A 22,500-nucleotide genomic window follows, 5' to 3' on the forward strand; every position below is an offset into this window, starting at 1 on the left:
GTAGAAAATAAATAAAAATGGATTATAATAAAAATGTAATAAAAAATAGAATCGATTAAAAATTAAAAAGAGAATAAGATAAAATAGAAAAATAAAAATGCAAAAAAATAGATATAGTAGAAAAAAAATAATAAAATCAATAAAAAAATAAAGTAGAATATTAAGGTAGAGAATAAAATAATGATTTTTTACAACAAATAAAATAAAAAGAGAACAAAACCATTTAAAAATAGAGTTTAATGATATAGGAAAATAAAGAGTAGAATAAAAATGAAATAAAAACGGAAGCAAAAAATTACAATCAAATAAAAAAATAAAATAGAATAACCTATACAAGCAAAGGAAAAAAAAGCAAAACAATATATCTATTATGAATAAAGTGCAAATGTGTAGATGTGTGTCATTCTGTACAGTTACTGCAATATATGCAACAGGCTCTGTAAAAAAAAAAAAAATCTTGTTGAGGTATCTGAGCTGTGTGTATTTACAAAAAAATTTGCCACAAAGAAGAATGCTGACAGGGAATCTCTGATTACCTCACTACCAAAATCCAGTGTTTTAATGGGATGTTAAATTTTATTAGCAATCTGCTAAGCCTGAGCTTGTTCAGCTTTAATGTTGCAACTATTACATTTAGCGTTCGATTGTGTTAATTAATCATCCTGACTTTTTGTTATAGATGTCAGCGTTCAATTAATTATTTATAAGCTATGACGCAAATGCCAACAACCTCCGATCGTATAACGACAGCCTGCGGAAGGATAAATCAAAATACATGAAATCCAACTGGGTTTGCTGTCTGCATGTCGTTTAGTTATGAGTAAGTAAACCATACAAAACAAAGAAATAAAAATCCTAGTTTTATAAGAAGACAAACAAACTTGTCCTGATCTCTGATCAGCTGCTGTACTCATTTCATGGGTTGAATGCTTGTGAACGTGAACTTACCTCTTAGAGCAGAGGGCTTGTCGATGGGAAAGTCTCCGTCCCAGACGATAGAGAAATCCACAGGTAGGTCCCCCATCTCATTACCTTCATACCAGTACTGCGCAAGATAAACAGACACGATACAGATGCTACATGAGTGTAACGATCTCCTCCAAGGCATTATTATATACAGTTATGCTGTCTATAGACAGATAGTGAGGTAGCATGAGGTTAAAGACACCCTGAGGTAAAATAGAAAACAATATACCATGAGACAGACACAAACGGTGTTCAGCTTGGGTCATGCTGTTGGTGTTAATTTGACTTTTTTTTATCTGTTCCACAAGCTATAAAATCTCATTTAAGAATTGTGTAGATTAGTGGGAATCACTTGTGTGTTTACAAATCCATCCTCATAACGGTGCTTCAATTGTTCAGTACAGGTCAGAGTATGAACTTTACAAGGCAGAGCCTAGGAATCGGAATGAGTACAATGTTCACTGACTCTGGCTGTATCTCAAAAGCTTAAGCCCATGATATTCCACAGAGTGTTTCATAGCTTTTGTGTACTTTCCTAGCCACAGGCCTTAGGATCTTGAAAGATGCATTCTGATTGGCTCTCAATGCATTTGGACTTGTGCACTGGTTTCCACTATGACCACACGAGGGATGTTGGACTTCGGATCGAAAAGGTCGCGAGTTCAAACCCCACCACTGCTGCTGCACCCTCGAGCAACCAGTTGTATAAATGTATAACGTATTACGTATAAATATAGAAAAGTAAGTCGCTTTGGTGTCTGCCGAATTGCATAAGTGTAAATCCTGTGGCAAGATGTCTTCGCAGGAGCTGAAGAAAATTGTTGAGGCACTTAAGTGGTAATCTGTCATGTTGCTCATTGTTGGGTTGTGAGAAAAAAATAAAATGTCATCCATCACATCAATTAAATCGGGCATGTTTAATGAGGATTCCAGACGCTTTAGTAAAACTAAAAAAAAGCAACGTTTACTGCACTGTAACTTTACAGCGTTTAACTGTTTCTAAATTACACTCGCACTGTATCCTAAACCGCATCCTGACACATGAAGAAGTACTGAAGTGCTGAATGAGGTGTGAGGTCAAAAAAAAGATTTCTGGTTTGAAGGAAAGTGAAGATTTGTGATGCGAGTGCAAAAACTAAGGAAGCCAAACACATCTTAGCTGACTACATACAATAGGTGACCAAGGCTTCTGACCCAAAACACAAAGCACGAAGGATAATCCGAGTTAAAATATGCATTAAAACTTGGCCTTAAACCCCAAAGCACTCCTCTATCAAACATTTCAGAGTCCAGGGCTGGGGTCATTACACATATAATTCCAACAACTCTGACTTTTTTTGATACAAAAGGCAAAAATTGACTCGTCTGACATTATTACTTTGCAAAGTTGCACAGTGTATGATTGAAAACTGCAGTGGAGCTACCAGAACCATTTTTTTTTGTCTTAGAATACAGAACAGAACAGAAGAGGAAGAGGAGGTGGAGGTTTTACAGTTCACTTTTTAATTAGTGAAAGCGGCGAGAGCACTTAGGCGAACCGAGTCGGCGAGAATATCGCTGAGCGGCTCCATCGATCGCAGCCTTCATGAGCATACGGAGAGAGAAAATGGAAAAGAAAACAATGTGTGGGTGAACTAGAATGAGCTTCTGGATTGAGTATTAAATAAACCTGGCCTCTATACACACTTCCTTAAAAGTCTTTCACTTTCTGGATAAATGCTGGGATCATAAGGCCGAACGGTGGACTATGGAGCTCCATCAGAGAAGCTGCACCACTTTCATTTCCATTTAGGGCAAAAACCAAAAAGTGTAGAACCAATGAACGGAGCGATCTGTTCCTTCAGACGGTCATTATGGCTGAATGAAACGTCAGCTGCTATACCGAGGTTCTTCAGCCGTGCGGGCCGAATCAATCACTACAGGGCAAACGCTACATCATGAACGTTCTCTAGCAGCCGGAGAGTTTAAAAAAGAAAAAAAACTTCTTCAGTGTGTTGGTCTTATAGCTTTCCCCAGCTGCTCCACCTGAGAGAAATATCTTAGAGGATGTGGAGGGCATGAGGTTGTGCTGAGGGTGATGAAAAGCTGAAGCAAGGCTCTCTGAACCTGTCGACCCCTGGCGTCCGTGTGGCCGCACGTCTCCGTCGGACTCAGCTGTGCTTCCTCGTACAGCATAATTGGAGTCAATTACGGATGACCTGGGGAGCGCCAACAAACGAGGAGCTCGAGTCTGCTAACAGCTAAAAGTGTTAGCTTATCTTGGAAGCTTATGAAAAGAGTTTTGGATAATAATTTGGGGATTCGGTGAAAGAAGGATTAGGAAGGATTCTGGGCTTCAGGAAATATACCTGTAGCCTGGGAAAAAAAAAAAATCCAAATAAAAGTGGCATCCGTTGTGTTGACTGTATTTGCAATTTGGGTTTAAATCCAACAAAGGAACTGCTGAATGAAAAAAAGAAAGAAAGAAAGAAAGAAAAGAGGAATGATACTGTAGCACTGCACAAATACCAAATAAATAAATAAATAAATAGATAGAATAGGTTGTTGTCATGCATAAGCGATGGTGATGAAAGCTCCAGCAGTGAAAGTCATCCACAATGCATTATGGGTTGTAATGTGATGCATTTTCTTTGCCTATAACCTCTTCTCCTGTGGAAAACAGGCCAGCTTGAAGGAGATTATCCGCATAGTGTAAATGTGCTCAGGCCTTTGTGTTGGTCTGTACAATACAGCTTATCTTTGCCAGGAGTGAATTGATTTTCCTCAGGCTTGTCTTCCCACAGTATCACAGCACTGCGTGATGAGACAGCCTGGCCTGAATCTGTCAGGAGCCTCGTTGAGAACAACTGGAAAATGACTCTCCAAAAAAAAAGAAGAAAAAAAAAAAATGTTTTCTTACCTACAAAACAATCCCCCTTTTTTCCCCGTCACCTCAAGAAGCCGTCAGCAGCCCAGACTCACGGTTAGACAAACACTACAACAAAACACACCATCAGCACCGGAGACCATCAGCAGGAATCCAGAAGGCCAGCGCTGCCATTTTGATTACATTTCCTACATCATGGTGGGTTTATTACAATCACATTTGTACGCCGAGCTGAGGGATTGCATGGAACCAAGCGTGGGAAGAGCTGGCGTTTTTTTTTTTTTTTTTAAAGCGCTCTCTTAATAAATGATGTGCTCGACAATCTACTTAGTGCAGCGAAGTTAATACAGTGCTGCTGTTTACGGCATCGGCAGCAATGATGAACAACCCGTGAAGAGATATTGACTCGTGAGGAGAGAAAAGGTTTTAAAAAAGAAAAAATGTAAGTGATCGCAATTTATGCCAATAATGCGACGAGACCTTTGTGCATGAGATAGGATTTTGTTCTTACAAAAACGTTTACTTAAGAGTTAAGAGTTCGTCCAGGGCTTGGATTCGGCGCTGGCTCCCCATCGGTGACGGAGTGAAAATCAATCCGTCTTAATGATGGAGGTTTTCCTGTACGTTTAATTGAAGTTATCAAACGAGGCCAGACTCAGCACAAAGCTCAGATGACGCATGGGAATGGGTTTGCCATGCACGTTATTTAATGCTAACCTAATTTCAGTGTTGCAGCGATCTCGTTACTGGGCTTCTACTAGCAATAATAGAATATAATTTGCTTGGCCACGTGTTGCATCATATCTTTAATTACTGTCTGGAGGAGAAGGGGATATGATAACCAACACAGAAAAGATGGCTGCCCATGCCAAACCAAGTATTATTTAGTTTTAGGTCATTTCCCTTCAGCAATGAGGAATGATATAATGGCATACTCGGGTGTAATAGTGATAAACAGAGAGAGAGTTAAAAAATAAAAAGGACGGTTGAACCGGTGTCATGGTTAATGAGCTAGGTCCACCGATCCAAGGCAAACCAAAGCATTCCTTCCTCATGAGGACTACCGTGATCTCAACAGAACTTTCTGGAATATCACTTACAGGGCAATTTCTTCATTTAAATTTTCCAGAGCAGCTGAGGCTCTTAATACACAGAAATCACTTGAGGCTTGAGGTTGGTACCGCAGACTGAACATTACATTAACTGATCAATTTATTTCCATAAAGTCCACCTGCTACAATACTCATTTAATGCTGTGTGTCATCATATTATGATAAAATGACTCCACAAATGTAAAAAAAAAAAAAAATCCTTTGCTTTTTCCTATGAAACTAAGTTTCTTGCAAACAGAAATCGCTGCTGGAAACTCGCAGGCCTGGTTTGAAACGAGGTCCATTCACATGTTACCGTGATGCACATTAAACTTCCTTTCTTCTTTCTTAGCATGTTCCTCTCCATGGCGCAGCACAAAAACGCTAATGCCTGATTGAGCACTTGATGAGAATAATAGAATAATGAGGGGGAGCTGGTTCAAAAAGCCTGACAAAAATAACATTTAAGTGTTTTTATTCAAAAAGCCTGCACTACCCTGTGCAGAGGGTAATGGCCTTCTTTGTAAGGCGCTCTCTCGAGAGGCTACTTCATAACTTAGGCATTGAGGTGAAAAAGGCCTCTGTGCTAATTATTTCCCCGGTAACACGGCGGGTGCTTGTCGCTAAGGGGTCACCGGTGCTTAGCAACACCGACACTTGCAACTCTGGATTCTTTCGGATGTTTTGTCCGTGGGGGAAAAGAACAAAAAAAAAAAAGAACTTAAAAAACCCTGAGTCCTTCACTGGCTTGAAGAAGCAACACCAGAGTTGCGAAAGCAAACCTAAACATTTGTAATGTTTCTACTTATGCATTTATCAGGAATCTGAAAGGTCGAGTGCATGGAAAAGCGATTGATCAAACTAATGTATGCGGGTTGGGTTCCTGTTTTTCGCTGATGTCGGCAGTACACGTAGCGTGTTGGAATAAATCCCAGAGAAAGCGACAAGAAGAATAAGAAGAATTGTTTATCCATCACATTTACATTACAGCACAGCAGAATATTATGTTTTTTGTTTGTTACAGCTTACAAATTTGGGGTCACAGCACAAGGTGAAAAGGCCATGATGCAACGTTCCTGGATCAAAAAGGGTTAAGGTCCTTGCTCAAGAGTCCAACCGTGGCAGTTTTGGTGCTGCTCAGTCTTGAACCATCTGATCAGCTTTAACCATTGAGTCATTACTTCTAGTGCGTGAGTTAGTAGGACCAATCACAAGACAAGACACAGGGTCTCATTTATCAGGCAATAATGCATTCAGCACAGATTTGTGATGTCTGTAACACAGAAAACCTAATAACTAAATAAAAGATAGTGGAGGTGAAGACTGATAAAGAACAAATCAGAGACGGCGGGAGAGAACATAAAAACATATCCAATTAACCATGATATCCGAATTGGGAAAACGGAACAGGTTTTAGAACACACCCCTGAGGTACACCCTTGGGGATTTTAAGTGCTCTACAATCTAATTATGTCTTTAAGTGTTATCTTTAATCACATGCATGTGTAATGTCTGTATGCAAGAAAACATGAACAAAAGTGCTGATTAGAATCAATGACCATGTTCACATTTAGGTTCAGATGATTGGGTGATAATCTTTCGAATGAAAGAAATTAAGTTTGACAGAAACCTAGACCAACTGAGATCAATTTTGAGATCAGACTAAGGTAATTAAAAAAAAAAACAGGGCTAAATACATACCCCTGAGGTACCTTTGTAGATTACATAATGATTTGAAGTGTGTCTGAAACAAGTGTGGGTGTACCTGAGAAAACCATTATGAACAAATTGGTTTAGAGGATCTGTAAACATTAGCTGCTTGAGAAAAAAGAAAGAAAGAAGAAAGAGATTGGAGAAATCTACATGCTCTTCCTGCAGAAACTGGACTGGGGTTAAAACACACCCCTGACGTACACTCTTGTGGATTTTTGAGTGATCTGATGTCTAATTATTTCTGTGCCTGTTATTTTCAAACATGTGTAATAAATGAAATCTGTCAACATCACCACAATGATTATTAATATGCTGGTTTCCCCTTCAGTGACTTCCGTTGCGTCTCGTTAATTACACATCTCTCAATCTTCGATTCCTCGGCTCGAAAAATTTAATCAGAATCTAAATCGTACCTCCAACTACCGCACAGAATGAGTTCAGTATGGTCCTTCATTTCCTAAAAAATCTGAAGTCACACAATAGTAGTATTGTGACAAGCGGAAAAGACAGCTGTCTAAGGACTGGGCCCAAGCAAGGGGCGGAAAGTGGCGGAGAAATTAGAGAGAACACAGGACAAGTTAACTTGATTTTTTGTCAAAAATAATGGCCTGTTGCTCAACGTGAGACATGGCCTGAGGGAGCACATTTGCATCAGGATATAAGCTGGGGAACTGAAATGGCTGTAACACAACACCAGCGCCTGCGGGACTTTCGGTGGGTTCGGCAGTTTTTTTTTTTCAAGACGGCCTTTTGGAAATAATTGAGAGCTAGCAAAGCGTACAAGTTTAAACAGGTGTGCCAAGTAGCTGGTGCTGTCAGTTAATGAAACCATTTGTGACTGATATGGTGTGTAATGTTTCTTTGAAATAATAACTTTAGAAACTTGACCAAACGATTCGATTATTCAAATATTCTCCAAAATACAAAATCTCCAATTCAGTGAACGGCTTCTTATTTTTCGCCACTTATTCTCAACGAGTGATCTCTTTGGCTGTAAGATAACGGTCTAGACCTCAGGTGGACCTCTTATACTGTAGTGAACTTTTAGTTGGTCCTCAGGACTGAATTTTGTGGTAGGTTGATGAGAAGTGGTAATTATTGTTTCATAGTGGCACTCCACATTAGCACATGTCACTAATGAGACACATGGCTTTTGAACTTAAACTTGCTTCAGAGAATAAACCAGAGTTAGCGTTTGAGAAGACAAGCATGTTCCACAGGTCGCACTTTCGGCATGAGACCTTTGCTTTTCCCTCAGTTGGATAAGCTTACTCATAATTTTATTGGCTGAAGATAAGAATCTATTTTGGATGAACTGAATTGAATTGAATTGAATTGAATGATTATGAACAAGCACTTGAAGCAACTTAGAGAGCTGGGTTTCAAAATGGGTTTGATATTACCATTTACTTTGAAGATATATATATATATATATATATATATATATATATATATATATATATATATATATATATATATATATATATATATTACTTTTCTCCAATATATTTCCCATAACTTAACTGATCAACTTCATACACAACGTAATATTAATGCTTTGGATCCACGAACCTGGAAGGGATAAATCCATTAATAAAATCTATTTTGTGTCACTTTAACCTTAAAGTGTGAAGCAACATAAATGCTTATTATGTTCTATTTTTAATTTAGCAGTCTACGTTTATCCCCAATTTGTGACATTTTTCTTCCTACAGTTTTCAAATATTTGAAGAATTTTAGTATATATCATCATAATATTAGATCCAATTTCCAATGCTACGGTCCTTTCTATGAAGATTGCAATTACATTACTATACATGAGCAACTACAAATTTGTAGTGTCTACTTTCATTAACTGCCACTGTAGATGTGACAACACAATAATATTCAGTGCTGAACCAGCCATGTCATCTCTTTGCTAATCAGACCAGAGAGTGTAAATACATGTAGTCTGTGAGAGAAGTTGTGATGGTTCAAGCACAGACTCCCTCGACTTTGGGCAGTTTATTATGTACCAAGTCATGAATGAATGAATGACTGACTGACTGACACAAGACAGGAAGGGGAAAGGTTATCAAAATCCTACCCTCACTAAAGCCTCCCTCCAGCTTTCCAAGACTCCTAAGCTTGTTTTTAATTAAAATATTTTAGGATATGATCTCAATCCATCCAGACTAATGCTCTGGTTGAACAGTTCAGAGTTGGGGGGAAAAAAAGCAATGCTGCATCTAATAAAGCCATGTCAGAGCCATGAGTGTGGAAAGATAAGGCTGATTGATTCTCTGTCACCCATTTGAGGATGCTCACAATTTCATTAGCATGGGCGCTCTGGCCTCAGAGTCACCTAGCTTGCCGGCTGAGGAGAAGAAGGAGTAGTAGATGCGGAGCCGTTCGCCTTGACAGACGACACAGTGATTGATCGTCATTGCCTTGCGTGTATGATTGGAGGAGCGTGTGCGAGTCTGTGGATGTGAGGGGGGAAGGAAGACACCATGATGACATACACCCCTTTTGGGAACGGGAGTAATCTGTAGCATGTCTTTACTGGTGTTGGACTGCCATTCAGTTCCAAAGATGCATGACAAGTAAGAGAGGCAGAGGTCAAGAGGCTGGTAAGGGTTGGGGGGTAGAAGGAAGGAAGACAGGAAGGGAGGGAGGAAGAGATGGTACGATCTGTGTTTGCTGTGTCACTGTTAATCGGAGTATCAATTAATCTGACCACACAATGCTGTCCCTACAATCCCAACACAATGTTGAGAGAACAAGAGAGCTGAGAAACAAAGAGATCAAGGGAACAGAAGGGACGGGGAATGAGATGAGATAAAGATATGGGAGTAGAGTTTCCTCTCAGAGCCAAAGGCAAATTCAGATTTACAGCCTGTAACAGCTCATGTGGAGGTTTTAACTGATTTATAAGTCTTGCCGATTCTTCTCGGTCATTATGAATACATCGTGGTACAGTAGAAACGGATAAATGAAACATATTAGCGCACAGATAGTCGCCTATAGACTGTAGGAGGGGAGCAATATTTCCAATACCTGACCTATAAGATGGCATGAGGAATGCATGAAAGAAGATTATAACACAAGCCATTTTCCACATGACCCCAATGACGTAAAACCATAAAGCCTCAATAGAGATTGAGATGCACAGCAGTAGTCAAGGCAGGGATGGGGTGTGTCAAAGGTCACGGGCACACCCGAGTAGCGGGGGTTGAAACTGATGCTGAATGGAAACAGATGGGGTGACATCAATCGATGTCCTGCTCTGAAGCCTTGCCGCCATGTCATCCTGCAAAAGAACGATGATCAATCCCAATGCCCGATGGCCCACGGACGTGAGGCTCATCATTAAATGGCTACGGCATGTCAATAGACCCGTCAAAAGACACAGATGAGACGGGCGACCCTTGACTTCTGAAGGTCAAAAGGGCACAAGGCACACGCTCCAGCTCCGCTCCTGCGATCGCCTTCCTGTCAGGCTGCATTACGCGCCACATCCAGCTCCCGGCTAATTATTTTACAAGATTCCCTGGGGGGAAAGTGACAGTCGATATGGCAACCATTCGAGTAAAAGATCGTAAGAAAGACCAAGAAGACAAAGCTGGAAATGAAAAGAGCACAGCGAGACAGAAGTAAGAGGGTAGGATTAAAGAGTGATGAAGCTAGTATTGTGAAAAACTGAGAAGGAGAATAAAGAAGATTGAAAGATGAGAATTAAGATTGAGAGAGGGTAGAGGAAAACAAAAAAAGACTGAAAGTCTTGACCCCTGACATGCCCCTTTTTTCGCTTGTATCAAGAAAATACTGTAAGGAATTGATGTACTCTTTTCTCTTTTTCTCGTTCTCTGTTTTTGAGCTCTGTTCATCGGCTGCTGAGTAGAAAGTCACCTTGACACCTGCACAGCATTTTCAGGAGAAAACCTTGTTGTGTAGAGGCCTCCTGCATAGAGAGCCGGCTTCTGAGTGAACTCTACCTAACACGCCACTATAATACATGTCTGCCTTCAACACTTGTTCAAATACCATCTGGCTTGTATTCTATACTCGGAAAGGCTATGCCGATGAAAAATGAGGATCCTGAAAGCGGGAGGTATTGATGCCTTCGTCGCTGTTTACAAAACACGAAGCACAGGCTATTCAAGCTGGAAACCACAACCTCCGGCTCGAAATTCGATCAATAGCTAAAATGCGGGCTTCCAAGACCTTCTACATGGAAGAAAATGTTTCTTCGGTTTCTCTTTCCCAGATAGACAGACATGTTTAAAATATTTTCCGATTTCAATAGCACAGGGGGTTCGATATGACGAGATCACAGCAGCAAGCTGACAGGTCGTAGGAACTCAAAGACAAACCGATAACAAGGGGAGGGTCAGACATGTTTTAGCCGAATGTACAGTATAGCTTGTAGATAAATGAAAATTTGTCTTTCATCTTTCATGAAGATTCTCGACAGATTTGCCTTCAAACACCACATTAGATTTGTCATCTTAATACTGTATAAGCTTGCGTTTTCCCATCAGGCTAGCGGTGAAAAGTGAAAGTTTGAGCCAGCTATAAATCCATACTATAATTCTGAGTATTTCTCTGTCATAATAAATATCCTTGTGCATAAAGATAAAACGTTTATAGAGTTGTAACAGTTGAATGTGCTTCATGAAGGTCAAATGATGTCCTGAGAGTCGCTGCTAATGTTAACTCCAGTTAAACTACTATAGGGTTCGGGGGCGGAGCTTTGTGTTTTACTCAGTACGTAAAAACAAACAAACAAACAAACAAACAAAAAAATAAATAAAATGATTCAAACATTATGCAAATAATCTAATTCATGTAATTGCACATCATCGTAATGATACCACAGAGAGCAACATGTTCTTACCGACGTGTTCTGGCACTGTATACAGGAGCTGTTGAACCGCACGGCTGGGACGCGCTGGATTTTGCCCTGGATGTTGAACACACACTCGTAGTTCTTTTGGCCCGACTGAGGTTGGGGAAGGTTTCTAGCTCTTAGCGTGATTGGTCGAACGACACCCGCTGGAACCAGTATATCGCTGCTGTGCAGGATCTGGGGGCAACCCTAAAGATGGAGAAAGAGGATGATGTGAAAGCAGTTAATCATTAACGTACCTTTAACTGAAACTGGACTTATTTACATTCATTAGCCAAAGAATTAACTTAAGTAGAACCATTACACACACACACACACACACACACACACACACACACACACACACACACACACACACACACACACACCCACACACCCACACACCCACACACCCACACACAGAGGAAACCAGATGTGCTACAAGAAAGAAGGAGGCTGTTAGAAGCCGCTGAGGAAAAAGCAGCACAAAAGGAGGGTAAAAAGCCCATTACGAAGCTGCCGTGTCCCTCGCCAGATTTTTTACGAGCTGCGGGTTTTCCTCGCCACACCACGCTGATGAAGCGGTAAATGAATATCGTCTTCAATATCATTACAGCCTTGTCTGGCTGGAACTGATCGAAGCATTCATCAAAGTCAGTGGTATTGACACCTTCACTAATAACACCAAGCTTGCCCAGCATACTGAGGAGAAATATTATAAATGTTCAGATATCTCACTCTGCTTCTCCTTATGAAAAGATGTGAGCAAGCTTCTGGAAGTTTTACTTCAACAAAAAAAGGAAAATTTGGGATAATGACTAGCAGTAACTAGTTATTCACAATCAAAGTTCTTGTTAATGGTGTTACTTTCTGTTAGTCACCTAAAATTAGTGAACTACGTTACCAATGTGTTAGCCAGTCAGCTAGCTTATCTTCTCTAACTAGCTAACTTTGCTAGTTCTTTAACAAGTCCACAGTATAAATACACATATACGGTTTTAAATAAAAAAATAATGAGTAGGTAGTCTAAAAATAACAAATCAAGTTCTTGTTATTGGTGTTACATTTATGTTACTTTATTTTTCGGTGCACAAACCCAAATTTTCTTTTTCGCCTCAAATTTGTTAGCTACGTGACCAACGATTGAACTAGCAAGCTAGTTTACGTTATCTAACTAGCTAACCTAAGCTAACTAATAAATAACTGTTTAACCGTAAAATATTTTCCAAAATATGTGGTTAAAAATGATGTGCATTTGATGTTTTTGCCAGCTTGATGTTTAGCGTGTAGTGTAGTGTAATATTGTTATTACTCTTTGTAAGTCTTTACCAAGTTTCCGAAACAAATACCTACAAAATATTCACCTTGAACACAAGAGATCTGCAGAACTATCTGCCTTGGCTTTCCAGCTCTTAAACTGTAAAAGTTCTATAAATAAATAACAATCCACTCCACTGAGAGAGGAAAAAGCACTTGATCTAGAAACATGGTTCCTTTCTGGCACCAACCGGGTGAGCAAAAGCTCCTTTGGGCATCTTTACCTGGTCACGTAACACCTTATGACCTTCACACGTACAGGAAGAAGATGACACGCAGCTGCGGCCGCGTTACCCTCTGCCGCAGCTGTGCATTAGAGCGCATTTAGTGTGATCTGTTATCTGTTTAACACTGAACAATAATCAAGGAGGCTGTAAAAGTAATTTGCCAGCACAGGAGTCATAAATCAGGGGCGAGGCTGCCCGGCTCCGAGGCGCGCCACACTGCCGAGAGTTTAACAATGATGCAACTCTCCGAGCAGCACCGCCATCCATCTCCTCTCGGCCAGCTGATTCGGCTCGCTCGGCGCATCGCCCCGCCGATAAATCTCATTTTCATATCGGGGAGTTATGAAAAGCAAGATTTACTCCCTGCTGAGGCACACGGGAGGCACAGGTGCAGAAGTGAATGTAGCAGGGGAGGAGGGGAAGCGCGCGATCAGAGTGTGATATGAATCCAATTTATCAGGGTAAATGAATCGGTTTTAGTTCTGCATGCAGGATGGAAAAAGAGTACGGAGTTAACCCTGGAAATGATAAAGGACTACACGTCATCCAAACAAGCCAGGAGAACCTTCCTAAAGAGAATCAGCCAGTCGAGTGAGTGTTTTACTCATCCGAGCAAATACAGAAGGCTTTAATTAACAAAAAAAAAAGGACAAGGGTCTAACGTCGCAGAGATACATCACAACTTGCTGGCTAGATGACTGACTGACTGGCACGGTTCGGCTAACCAGGATTGTTTTCAGCCACTAATGCTCTACATTTTCCATGCCATAGTGTGCAACTTGTCTGGCTGTGCTTCAGGTCAAAGCTGGAGTAAGTGAATAAGTGACAGTGTGGAGAAGGAGGAGGACTAGCGCTAGCAGCAGAGGAAGACTCGAGAGACAGCAGACAGAGACACGGAGAGCCAAAGAGAGCACGACAAAAGAAAAGAGCGAAACAAACATATCGGAAGAAAAGCAGGAGGACTGGGATAATAGAGCAGAGGAGAAAAAAAAAATAAAATGGAGAATGATGAGGAGAGAGTGAGTGTATTTGTACGAGCCATTTCTCTGCATGGTTACTCAGGCTAGTGTGTGTTCGAGTGGGTTACATGAGGGGTTTTCAGCCCAATCCAATCTATTTCAGAGTGCTTTTACAAAAAAGATGATTCAAAGAGCACGGAAAAGGGTAGAGGGGGAAAAAAAAAATTAAAAACCATAGCGGCATGACAGAGTTATAGATATTTAGTGCAGGTGAATCCACTAATGGATCATAATGGACTTTTCATCAAGTTTCCACTTTTTTTTTTTTTTTTTTTTGGAGAATTTTGGGACTCGGCTGCTCCATCCCAAATTTCCCCAGACAAAAAAAAACGCCGGATCGGATCATTAGTTCCATGAAAGAAAGAAAGAAAGAAAGAAAGAAAGAAAGAAAGAAAGAAAGAAAGAAAGAAAGAAAGAGTCAAAACAATGAAACAAATGAGGAGTTTGTACTTCAAAAAAAAAAAAAAAAAAAGAAAAAAGAAAAAAAGGCAGACAAATACTGATCGATATTCAGCGTGTGAAATATCCACTGTGTATGATGGACCTTTCAGAGCCTGTTGCTGTTCTTTATCAATAATTAATCTGTGAACGTCCCTCTGCACAAACCCCGCTGCCTTCCTCGGAATATAAACAGGGCCGATAACGGCTGGTGTTATCATTAATCCCAGCCAAAGCGCTGCTTCACCGCTAGACCCATTTTCATTCTGCTACATATATTGTGTTGAGATGATTCGTCATATCAACCACGCTGTAATCTTCAGCCTGGGTGTGTGTGAATCCCTTCCCTCAGCGATGTCTGCGTTCTCGCACAAAAGAAGCATCGAGAATTTTTTTAAGGCAGACTCCCTTAATGTCAGCTGCCTCGTTTTCATTAATTAGATCCAATCGTCGGTTAATTACAAATTAAACAACTCTGCGATAGAGTGTTTGCTGAATGTGGTTTAAAGGGTACAGACAGAGTGAAGGGCTTGTTAAGAAGGGATTAAGAGAAGAGCATGCTGGGATATCACGCCTAATACTCATTACTTACTGTTGGACAATAAGGATATTGTTTACGCTAATTTGCTGTTCGGTTCTGTGCTCTTCTTTTTTTAATGCGTTGAATGGAGAACCGTTAAAAAAACAAAAAAAGAAACGATGAAACTGAAAGACGAATGCTTACGATAAAGTGTACTGGCAAGCCCTTACTGTGAACCTTAATCATGAATTAATTATGATGAGTCCTTATGATGAACCCCCTAATGGTGAAGGCTGACTGTGAAACATTACAATTAAGTAGAACAGGGAATCCTAATGGTGAAAGTGTTCCACTAATGCTTAATGGTGAATCGTAGTGGTAAACCTTTCTGCTTAATCCTAATGGGGATCTCTTACAGTGAACCCTAATGATGAATCCTTATGGCAGTTCTTAATGGTTAATCCTTATAGGGAACTCTTAGGATGAACCCCAATAGTGATGATTAACTCTAATGGTAAACACAGGGAACCCTACACTACTGCTGCCAAGGGTTCGTCAGATAATTAAGAGCGCTCAGCTTTGCAAAAAAAAGTCTATTTAATAGTGGAATTCCACATTTCTAGTGAATCTTTACTTTAAACTCTAACGCTGAGTACTAATGGTAAACCTTATGTTGCACCTATTTATAATTTGGGGGGGAGAGAGAGAGAGAGAGAGAGAGATTCCTGGGGGGAAGGGAAATTCCATGCTTAATAGTTCATCATTCATTCCTTCATAGAATCCGTTAAATATTCAAAAGGAATTTAAGGATGTAGAAGCTTGTGTATAACCCTTTAGAGATAGTGAACCCTAATAGTAATACCATACCCTTAACACTAATCCCAACAAGGTGCCACTGAGGAGTCATCATGGTTGTGCTCTGAACCCAACTTTCTAAGAAGCTGAGATATGTGAAGAGACAAAATCCACTATACAGTAATTTATATGCAAAAAATAATTAAAATGTTATGGTGCATTTTTACATTTAACCTAACACTAAACTGTTACAGTTAACCCTAAATGTGAACCCTAACGGTGAACCCTTACAGTTAACCCTAACAGTAAACTCTAATGGTTATACCTAACAATTAACCCTAGTTGTGAACCCTTACAATTAACCCTAACGGTGAACCCTTACAGTTAACTCTAAACATAAACTTTTACAGTTAACCCTTACAGTTAACTCTAAACATGAACCCTCACAGTTAACTCTAACAGTAAACTCTAATGGTTATACCTAACAATGAACCCTAGTTGTGAACCCTTACAGTTAACCCTTAATGGTGAACCGTTACAATTAACCCTAACGACGAACTTTTACAGTTAATTCTAAACATGAACCCTTACAGTTAACCCTAACAGTAAACTCTAAAAGTTATCCCTAACAATTAACCCTAGTTGTAAACCCTTACAGTAAACATTAATGGTGAAGCCTTCAGTTAACCCTAATGGTCAACCACTTAACCCTAACAGGAAACTATAATAACCCATACAGGTAACTTTTAACCCTTATTATGATCCTTACAGTTAACCCTAATTGTGAACCTACACAATTGACCCTAATAGTGAACCCTAAGTCTAATCATTTATGGTTAACCCAAAAAGTGAACCCTTAGAGATAACCCTAACTGTCAACCGTAATGATGATACTTTTTTGGTTAAGCCCAATAGTGAACCCTTACAATTAGCCCTATCGGTGAACCCTTACAATCAGCCCTAATAGTGAGCCTTTACAATTAAGCCTAATGCTCAATGCCAAGGATGTCCAGTTATGGTTAACCCTTTTATTTGAACCTAACTTTGAATCCTAACCTATTCAACTATGTTGCACCTTAATGATAGACCTTTAAACCCTTGAGGAAATCCCATCAGAAAGACTGCCACGTAAAACCCTTTATGAAAGATAAGTATCCTTACTACAACAGGCTGTACGATGGATCTCAACGGTGAACCATTACAAAGATATACAACATCTCTTGATAATTAACCTTTAGAAGAAATCCTGAACCCTTAAGAGTTAAACAGATGATGAAGCCCTACAGTCAACAATAATGGTACAACCTCACGATGATCCCTTTCAGCAAACTCTATTAGTACGTGAAGGAGAACGCTGACAGTAAAACTGTTGTGATGAATGTTACTCGTCTGCAGCGGACTGGAAAGAAGCACGTAAAGAAATTTTATCCACTCGGGCAGGCTTTCGGGTTCTTTACTTCTGTTTTAAATTCACTGAAAAAACATCATTATTGCCATTATTTTCATTGTTTGTTTTTACCTGTTTCTTGTAAATCTTTTCGCTTAAGTATATTAAATGTTTTAATCATTTTTAGTGTGATTCGGAGCTAAACGCAGACGTGTGTAACCGTATCCTGGCTGGGAGCAGCTGTTCCGTTTCCCAGCAGGCCCTTTTCCTAATACTGATTAGCACCCCATTAGGCGAGTCTTGCTAGCTTACTGCCTGCTGACAGTCTCTCCATTAACCTTACAGTGCATAGGCCAGTTATCACACGGCTAAGCGTTATTGTCTGTTGAAACATTAAAAGCTTGAACGGCGGAGGAATAATAGCTGAGCCACGAACGCACGCAACACAAAAGACACACGAGACACTTTAAACACACAAACAAATGCAGAGCGCAATCTTTTGCTACGACGTGATGGCCGCTGGAAAGAAAAATGAGCTGTTGATTGCACAAATTCTCCCGCAACCAATTGCTCGGTCCCTCACTCAATTTCTCTCATTTTTTTCATCACTTCCTCCCTGCTAATCCCATTTTCAAGCTCGGTACGCTATAAGCCGTGAAATATGCTCCCTTCGCTCAGTGGGGAAACAGCAAGGAAAGAGAAAAAAGGGGTAAAAAAAAAAATAAAAATAAAAAAACACCTCCCAGCTCCAAATCATTTGGGAACTGTTCCAATTAAAAATGTTGCATGATGTATTCACACTCCGCTCTTCGGGAAAGTAGCTGCCGATGGAGCGGCTAAACAGACCCGAGCATGACGTGAATCCGTCGCTCGGCTAACGCTCTTAAAACATCACCTATACAAGTTATTGGTTGTGAAAAATGTAGAATTATTCTTTTTCTTATTTTTTTTTATTATTGCAGGTAACAACAGGTAGCCTTTTGGTGTAAATTAGTGCTGAACGCCAAACTTTAAGAGCAGCAGTAGGATGTCCTATCTGCCTTATTCCGCATAGAGGTCTGGATTTAGATTTTGTTTTTTACTACAGAACTGACCAGAGGACACAGATTTGTTCTGTGCTTCCTTTAGAGCAGGGATGTCAAACTCAAACTCACAATGAGCCAAAATATAAAACTGAGATAAAGTCACAGGCCAAACTGAATATTTATTGAAAATGAACTGCAACTGATCTGTAATGTTCGACCTTTTTCATATGGAAACAATCTTTAGTTTTGCTTAAACACAGGATTTGGAACAACCAGAGCTTGATATTACAAACACATAAGAGTTTAAATTTGAGTTTAAAATTGAGAGTTTTAAATTAAATTAAATTTGAAATAAGAGACACATCAGTGGTGCTTATTTCGCAAACTTTGACCATACACTTTTTGACAAACTTTACAGCCTTTACAGCAGCTTCACTTTTTGATTTTGCTTTCATGAACATAGTCTGCCGGGAAACCAGACTTATTTTCATCTCCTGCACCTTCCTGAGCTTCTGCTTTACATCCAGGTCCTTATACTTCTCATAATGTTTCGTGTCATATTGCCTTCTTATGTTATATTCTTTCGTTACAGACACGTTAGCTACGTTAGCACACAAGACAAACAGGTCTGTCCTTTATATTCGTGAACAGCTAAGTTCCAGAAATACAAGAATCAGAAGATAAACAAGAAGAACCAAAAGTACAAGAATAACAATAAGTAGAAGAAGAAGAATAACAACAATAAGTAGCAGAAGAAGAAGAAGAAGAAGAAGAAGAAGAAGAAGAAGAAGAAGAAGAAGGATCGCCACGTACACATTTACTTTTCAGAAAGCAAAGAAAATGTACATGTGGGCAGCTATGATACAGAGAGTAGTGAGAGTTAAGGGCCTTGCTCAAGGGCCCCAAAGTGGCAGCTTGACAGTACCCCAATCATCCTAGCAACAACCCATAACCTTATATAAGACCACCTTATATAAAGCCACCACTGCCCCAAGAAGACAAAGATGATGATACAGAAGAAGAAGAAGCCGCAGCAGCAGATAATACCTTGCTAAAAGACAATACCGGCTCCACAGTTTCAGCTAACAAATTAATCCAACAGCAAGAGTCGCTTTAGCTTTACCTCACGTTCATATCAGCAATCAACTGATAAGCGTTTATTCTAAAGTACGAGACACAGAACGATGATTTCAGTGACAGCGGCACACAACAAAGTGACAGTGTCATGGCCGGCATTTGAGTTTCTTAATTGTAAATAAACAGGGCACAGCGCGGTAAAGCAATGAATTTAAACGATTGGCTAATTGAGTCCATGTCTGCGAGAGACACGTGTAAGACATGACTTATCACTTGCTTATGTAAATGTTGGGTTATTCTGCTGTGATACTAGCACTGATCAGCCAACACACAGTGATCAGATGTGTCACAACGTAATGAAGATATCCGGTAGCGTACCAGTACCCAACAGTGCTTAGTATTCAGCCTCAGAATATAAACACGGTAAAAGTGAAATGGCAATTAAGGACTTTTAACTTGTGTATATTTTGTCCTAGTTTTCATAGTTTTCATCTGACTAAAAGCCAAGTCGAGACAAAAAGAAAACATCTCTGAGCCTCTAAAAACTCTCTGATTACGTTATCAGGGAAGAAGATGCCGATGTGAAGGCCTCTGGCAAGAAAGCTTTTGCTAATGGTAAAATTCAGATAGCTTATCGCCTCTGGCTGGAGTGGAAGCAGTGGAGTGTTAGAGCAGAGATCTGGAGCGCAGTATACAAGTGAAAGAAAGAGGGGGGGGGGGGTGAGGGGAACGGCTCCTGCTCCACATCAGCCGGTGAGTAGAGGCAGGCTCTGTGGGGCTTTTCCCATCGGCCTTGGAGACCAAACGAGCGGCTGACAGAAACCTGGTGTGTTGCTTCCTGTGCGTCCGGTGGCGCACTTCCTGCGGAGTTAATGGCTCGGGTGTCACTCATCCCACAATTAATTACCTCTGGCCACCGGGTGTTAATGAAAGAGTCGCCCCACTGAGACCCGGAGGAGAAAGGAGTGTGTGTCTATGTGTGTAAGAGAGATGGAGGCTAGAGCAAAAAAGAGAGGGATGAAAGAAGAGAAACACAGGAGGTGCATTTGATATGCAGTCTCCCTCTGGGAAAAGGACAGCAAGTGTGTGTGTGTGTGTGTGTGTGTGTGTGTGTGTGTGTGTGTGCGCTTGTGTATGCGTGCATGTTGGTGCTCTTATCCATTAGTCTCAATGATCCTCTCCCTGCAGAGCTGCTCTTTAAGGTTAACCATCGACATGAGCTAATTAAGCTGTGTGTAATGATGAATGCTATGGAAAGGCCGGATGTTACTGTACTTTAGGTGTGCTGTCAATCAAACCCCGTTCTCTAATACTAACACTAACCAACAAATTCCTCATGGGGAAAAGAAGTGCGCCGTATCAGTGAATAAAGCGGTAATAAGTGTGATCCGAGTTGATGCGTGTGTATTATTACAGGCCATTTCCATACTGTATAAACAGGGAATAGTTTAGTTTTAAAGGAACGCATCAGAGTTCTCAACGATGGCATGATTACGTACATTAAACATTTGTAAATAATAATAAAAAAAAAGAGTAAATAAAATATACCGTTCAACACAGCAGCTCTTTACAAGACGGGTTTGTATCTTTAATCCGGAACTAGACAGGAAAGCTCTGGGCAAAACACCAAAATAAGCAAATATTGATATGGGCTGGAGATGTTTGTTTAACATTAACGGAAGGAGTCTCCAGTGTCTGTGCTATAGAACATTCTCCATGTTTTCCTCCATGGGAAAGTCTTCAGGATGTTGTGTGTTTTTTTTTTTGGCTTTAGCTTTTAGAGCTAGGGAGAGAGAGGGGCAGTGAGGGAAGCTGTGATAACAGGATATAATAATAATAATAATAATATTTTGTGGGTGTTTTATAAAATGAAATGTAGCTATAGAAATAAAACTCATGCTGTTGGTGGAAAAAGATCACCTTCATGGCAGGAGGTGGAACTGATTCAGCTTTAGGATGCAAGAAATTGTCTTTTTTTTTTTTAGTTTTGCAAAAACAGAACCAAAGCATTCAATTCTGCTGACTTTGGAAGTAGCGTCTGTCTGTCCATCCATTGGTCAGTTTATCCGTCCATCCTTTCACCCCCCATAATCCATCCCTCTCTATCTCTCTCTCTATTTTTCCATCCCACCTACCTACTATATCTTTATCTCTCAATCCATTAACCTTGCTCTCTTTCTCCATCAATCCACGCCGCTCTGTCTCTCTCTCCATCCATCCATCCAAACATTCATTCATCCATCTCTCTTTCCATCCATCCATCCCCCCTCTGTCTCTCTCTCCATCCATCCATCCATCCATCCATCCATCCATCCATCCATCCATCCATCCATCCATCCATCCATCCTCCCTCTATCTCCATGCATCCATCCATCCCTACATTCATCCATCCATCCGAACATTCATTCATCCATCTCTCTTTCCATCCATCCATCCCCCCTCTATCTCCATCCATCCATCCATCCATCCATCGACCTGACTCTCTCCATCCATCTTCCCATTTCGGTCACTCTTTCTCCATCCACCCCCCCTCTCTGTACTCTCTCTCTCTCTCTCTCTCTCTCTCTCTCTCTCCACTCCTGTATGTTTAGCTTCGATATTCTTAGACAAGGTGTGTCTCCAGACAACCGGCTCACATTTTGCTTCTGTCTCAAGAAAGCTGAACGTGACACAGGCTTTAGGGCCAAACAGGACAATAATGTCTCATCTGTGCAGTGCAGAAACCATCAAGTGTGATAAATTCAGCTCCTAAATCTGTCACACATCTTTATACTGCCAAGACTAACTCTGTCATAAAGTTTTATATCACAGAACCCAAAAAAATTCCCATCCTGCAGCCTGCAGGGACTCGTCTCATTCACTGTTGACTCACGACTCTGTCTGTAAAAACGAAGATGTTTTACAGCCAGCTCGCTTACAGGCTCTGCTTTCGAACCCGGACAGCAACGAGGAATCAGGAGGAGGAACAGGTTTGTAATTAAGGGTCACGGATGAGCCACTGGAGAAGGTCAAAAACCATCTGTTTACCCAAACACCAGCATGTGAATCTCTGTGACGCGGAACAAACAGGGAATATAAAACCCGTTAGCAAGCCTTGTACGGAAATGGTGAATTTTTAATAGATGGCAAGAGCAGCGCTGAGCGTAACGTGGCCCGGCAGCTGCTTAAAGGCACAACATAAAGATTCAT

At 40.5% G+C, this 22,500-nt stretch overlaps 1 protein-coding gene across 1 annotated transcript in view; it reads right to left on the minus strand.

Moving 5' to 3' along the window:
* The window catches only part of plxna3 (plexin A3), a 188,933-nt gene that overhangs the window by 38,267 nt on the left and 128,166 nt on the right, over nucleotides 1-22,500 (minus strand). The window contains exons 10-11 of the mRNA XM_027151064.2: nucleotides 11,516-11,716; nucleotides 949-1,045 (exon numbers count right to left, since the gene is read on the minus strand). Of these exons, the coding sequence (XP_027006865.2) occupies nucleotides 949-1,045; nucleotides 11,516-11,716 (298 nt within the window). The remainder of the gene's footprint in view (nucleotides 1-948; nucleotides 1,046-11,515; nucleotides 11,717-22,500) is intronic.

The sequence above is a fragment of the Tachysurus fulvidraco genome, chromosome 14, assembly GCF_022655615.1.
Source record: "Tachysurus fulvidraco isolate hzauxx_2018 chromosome 14, HZAU_PFXX_2.0, whole genome shotgun sequence".
Taxonomy (NCBI): Eukaryota; Metazoa; Chordata; class Actinopteri; order Siluriformes; family Bagridae; genus Tachysurus; species Tachysurus fulvidraco.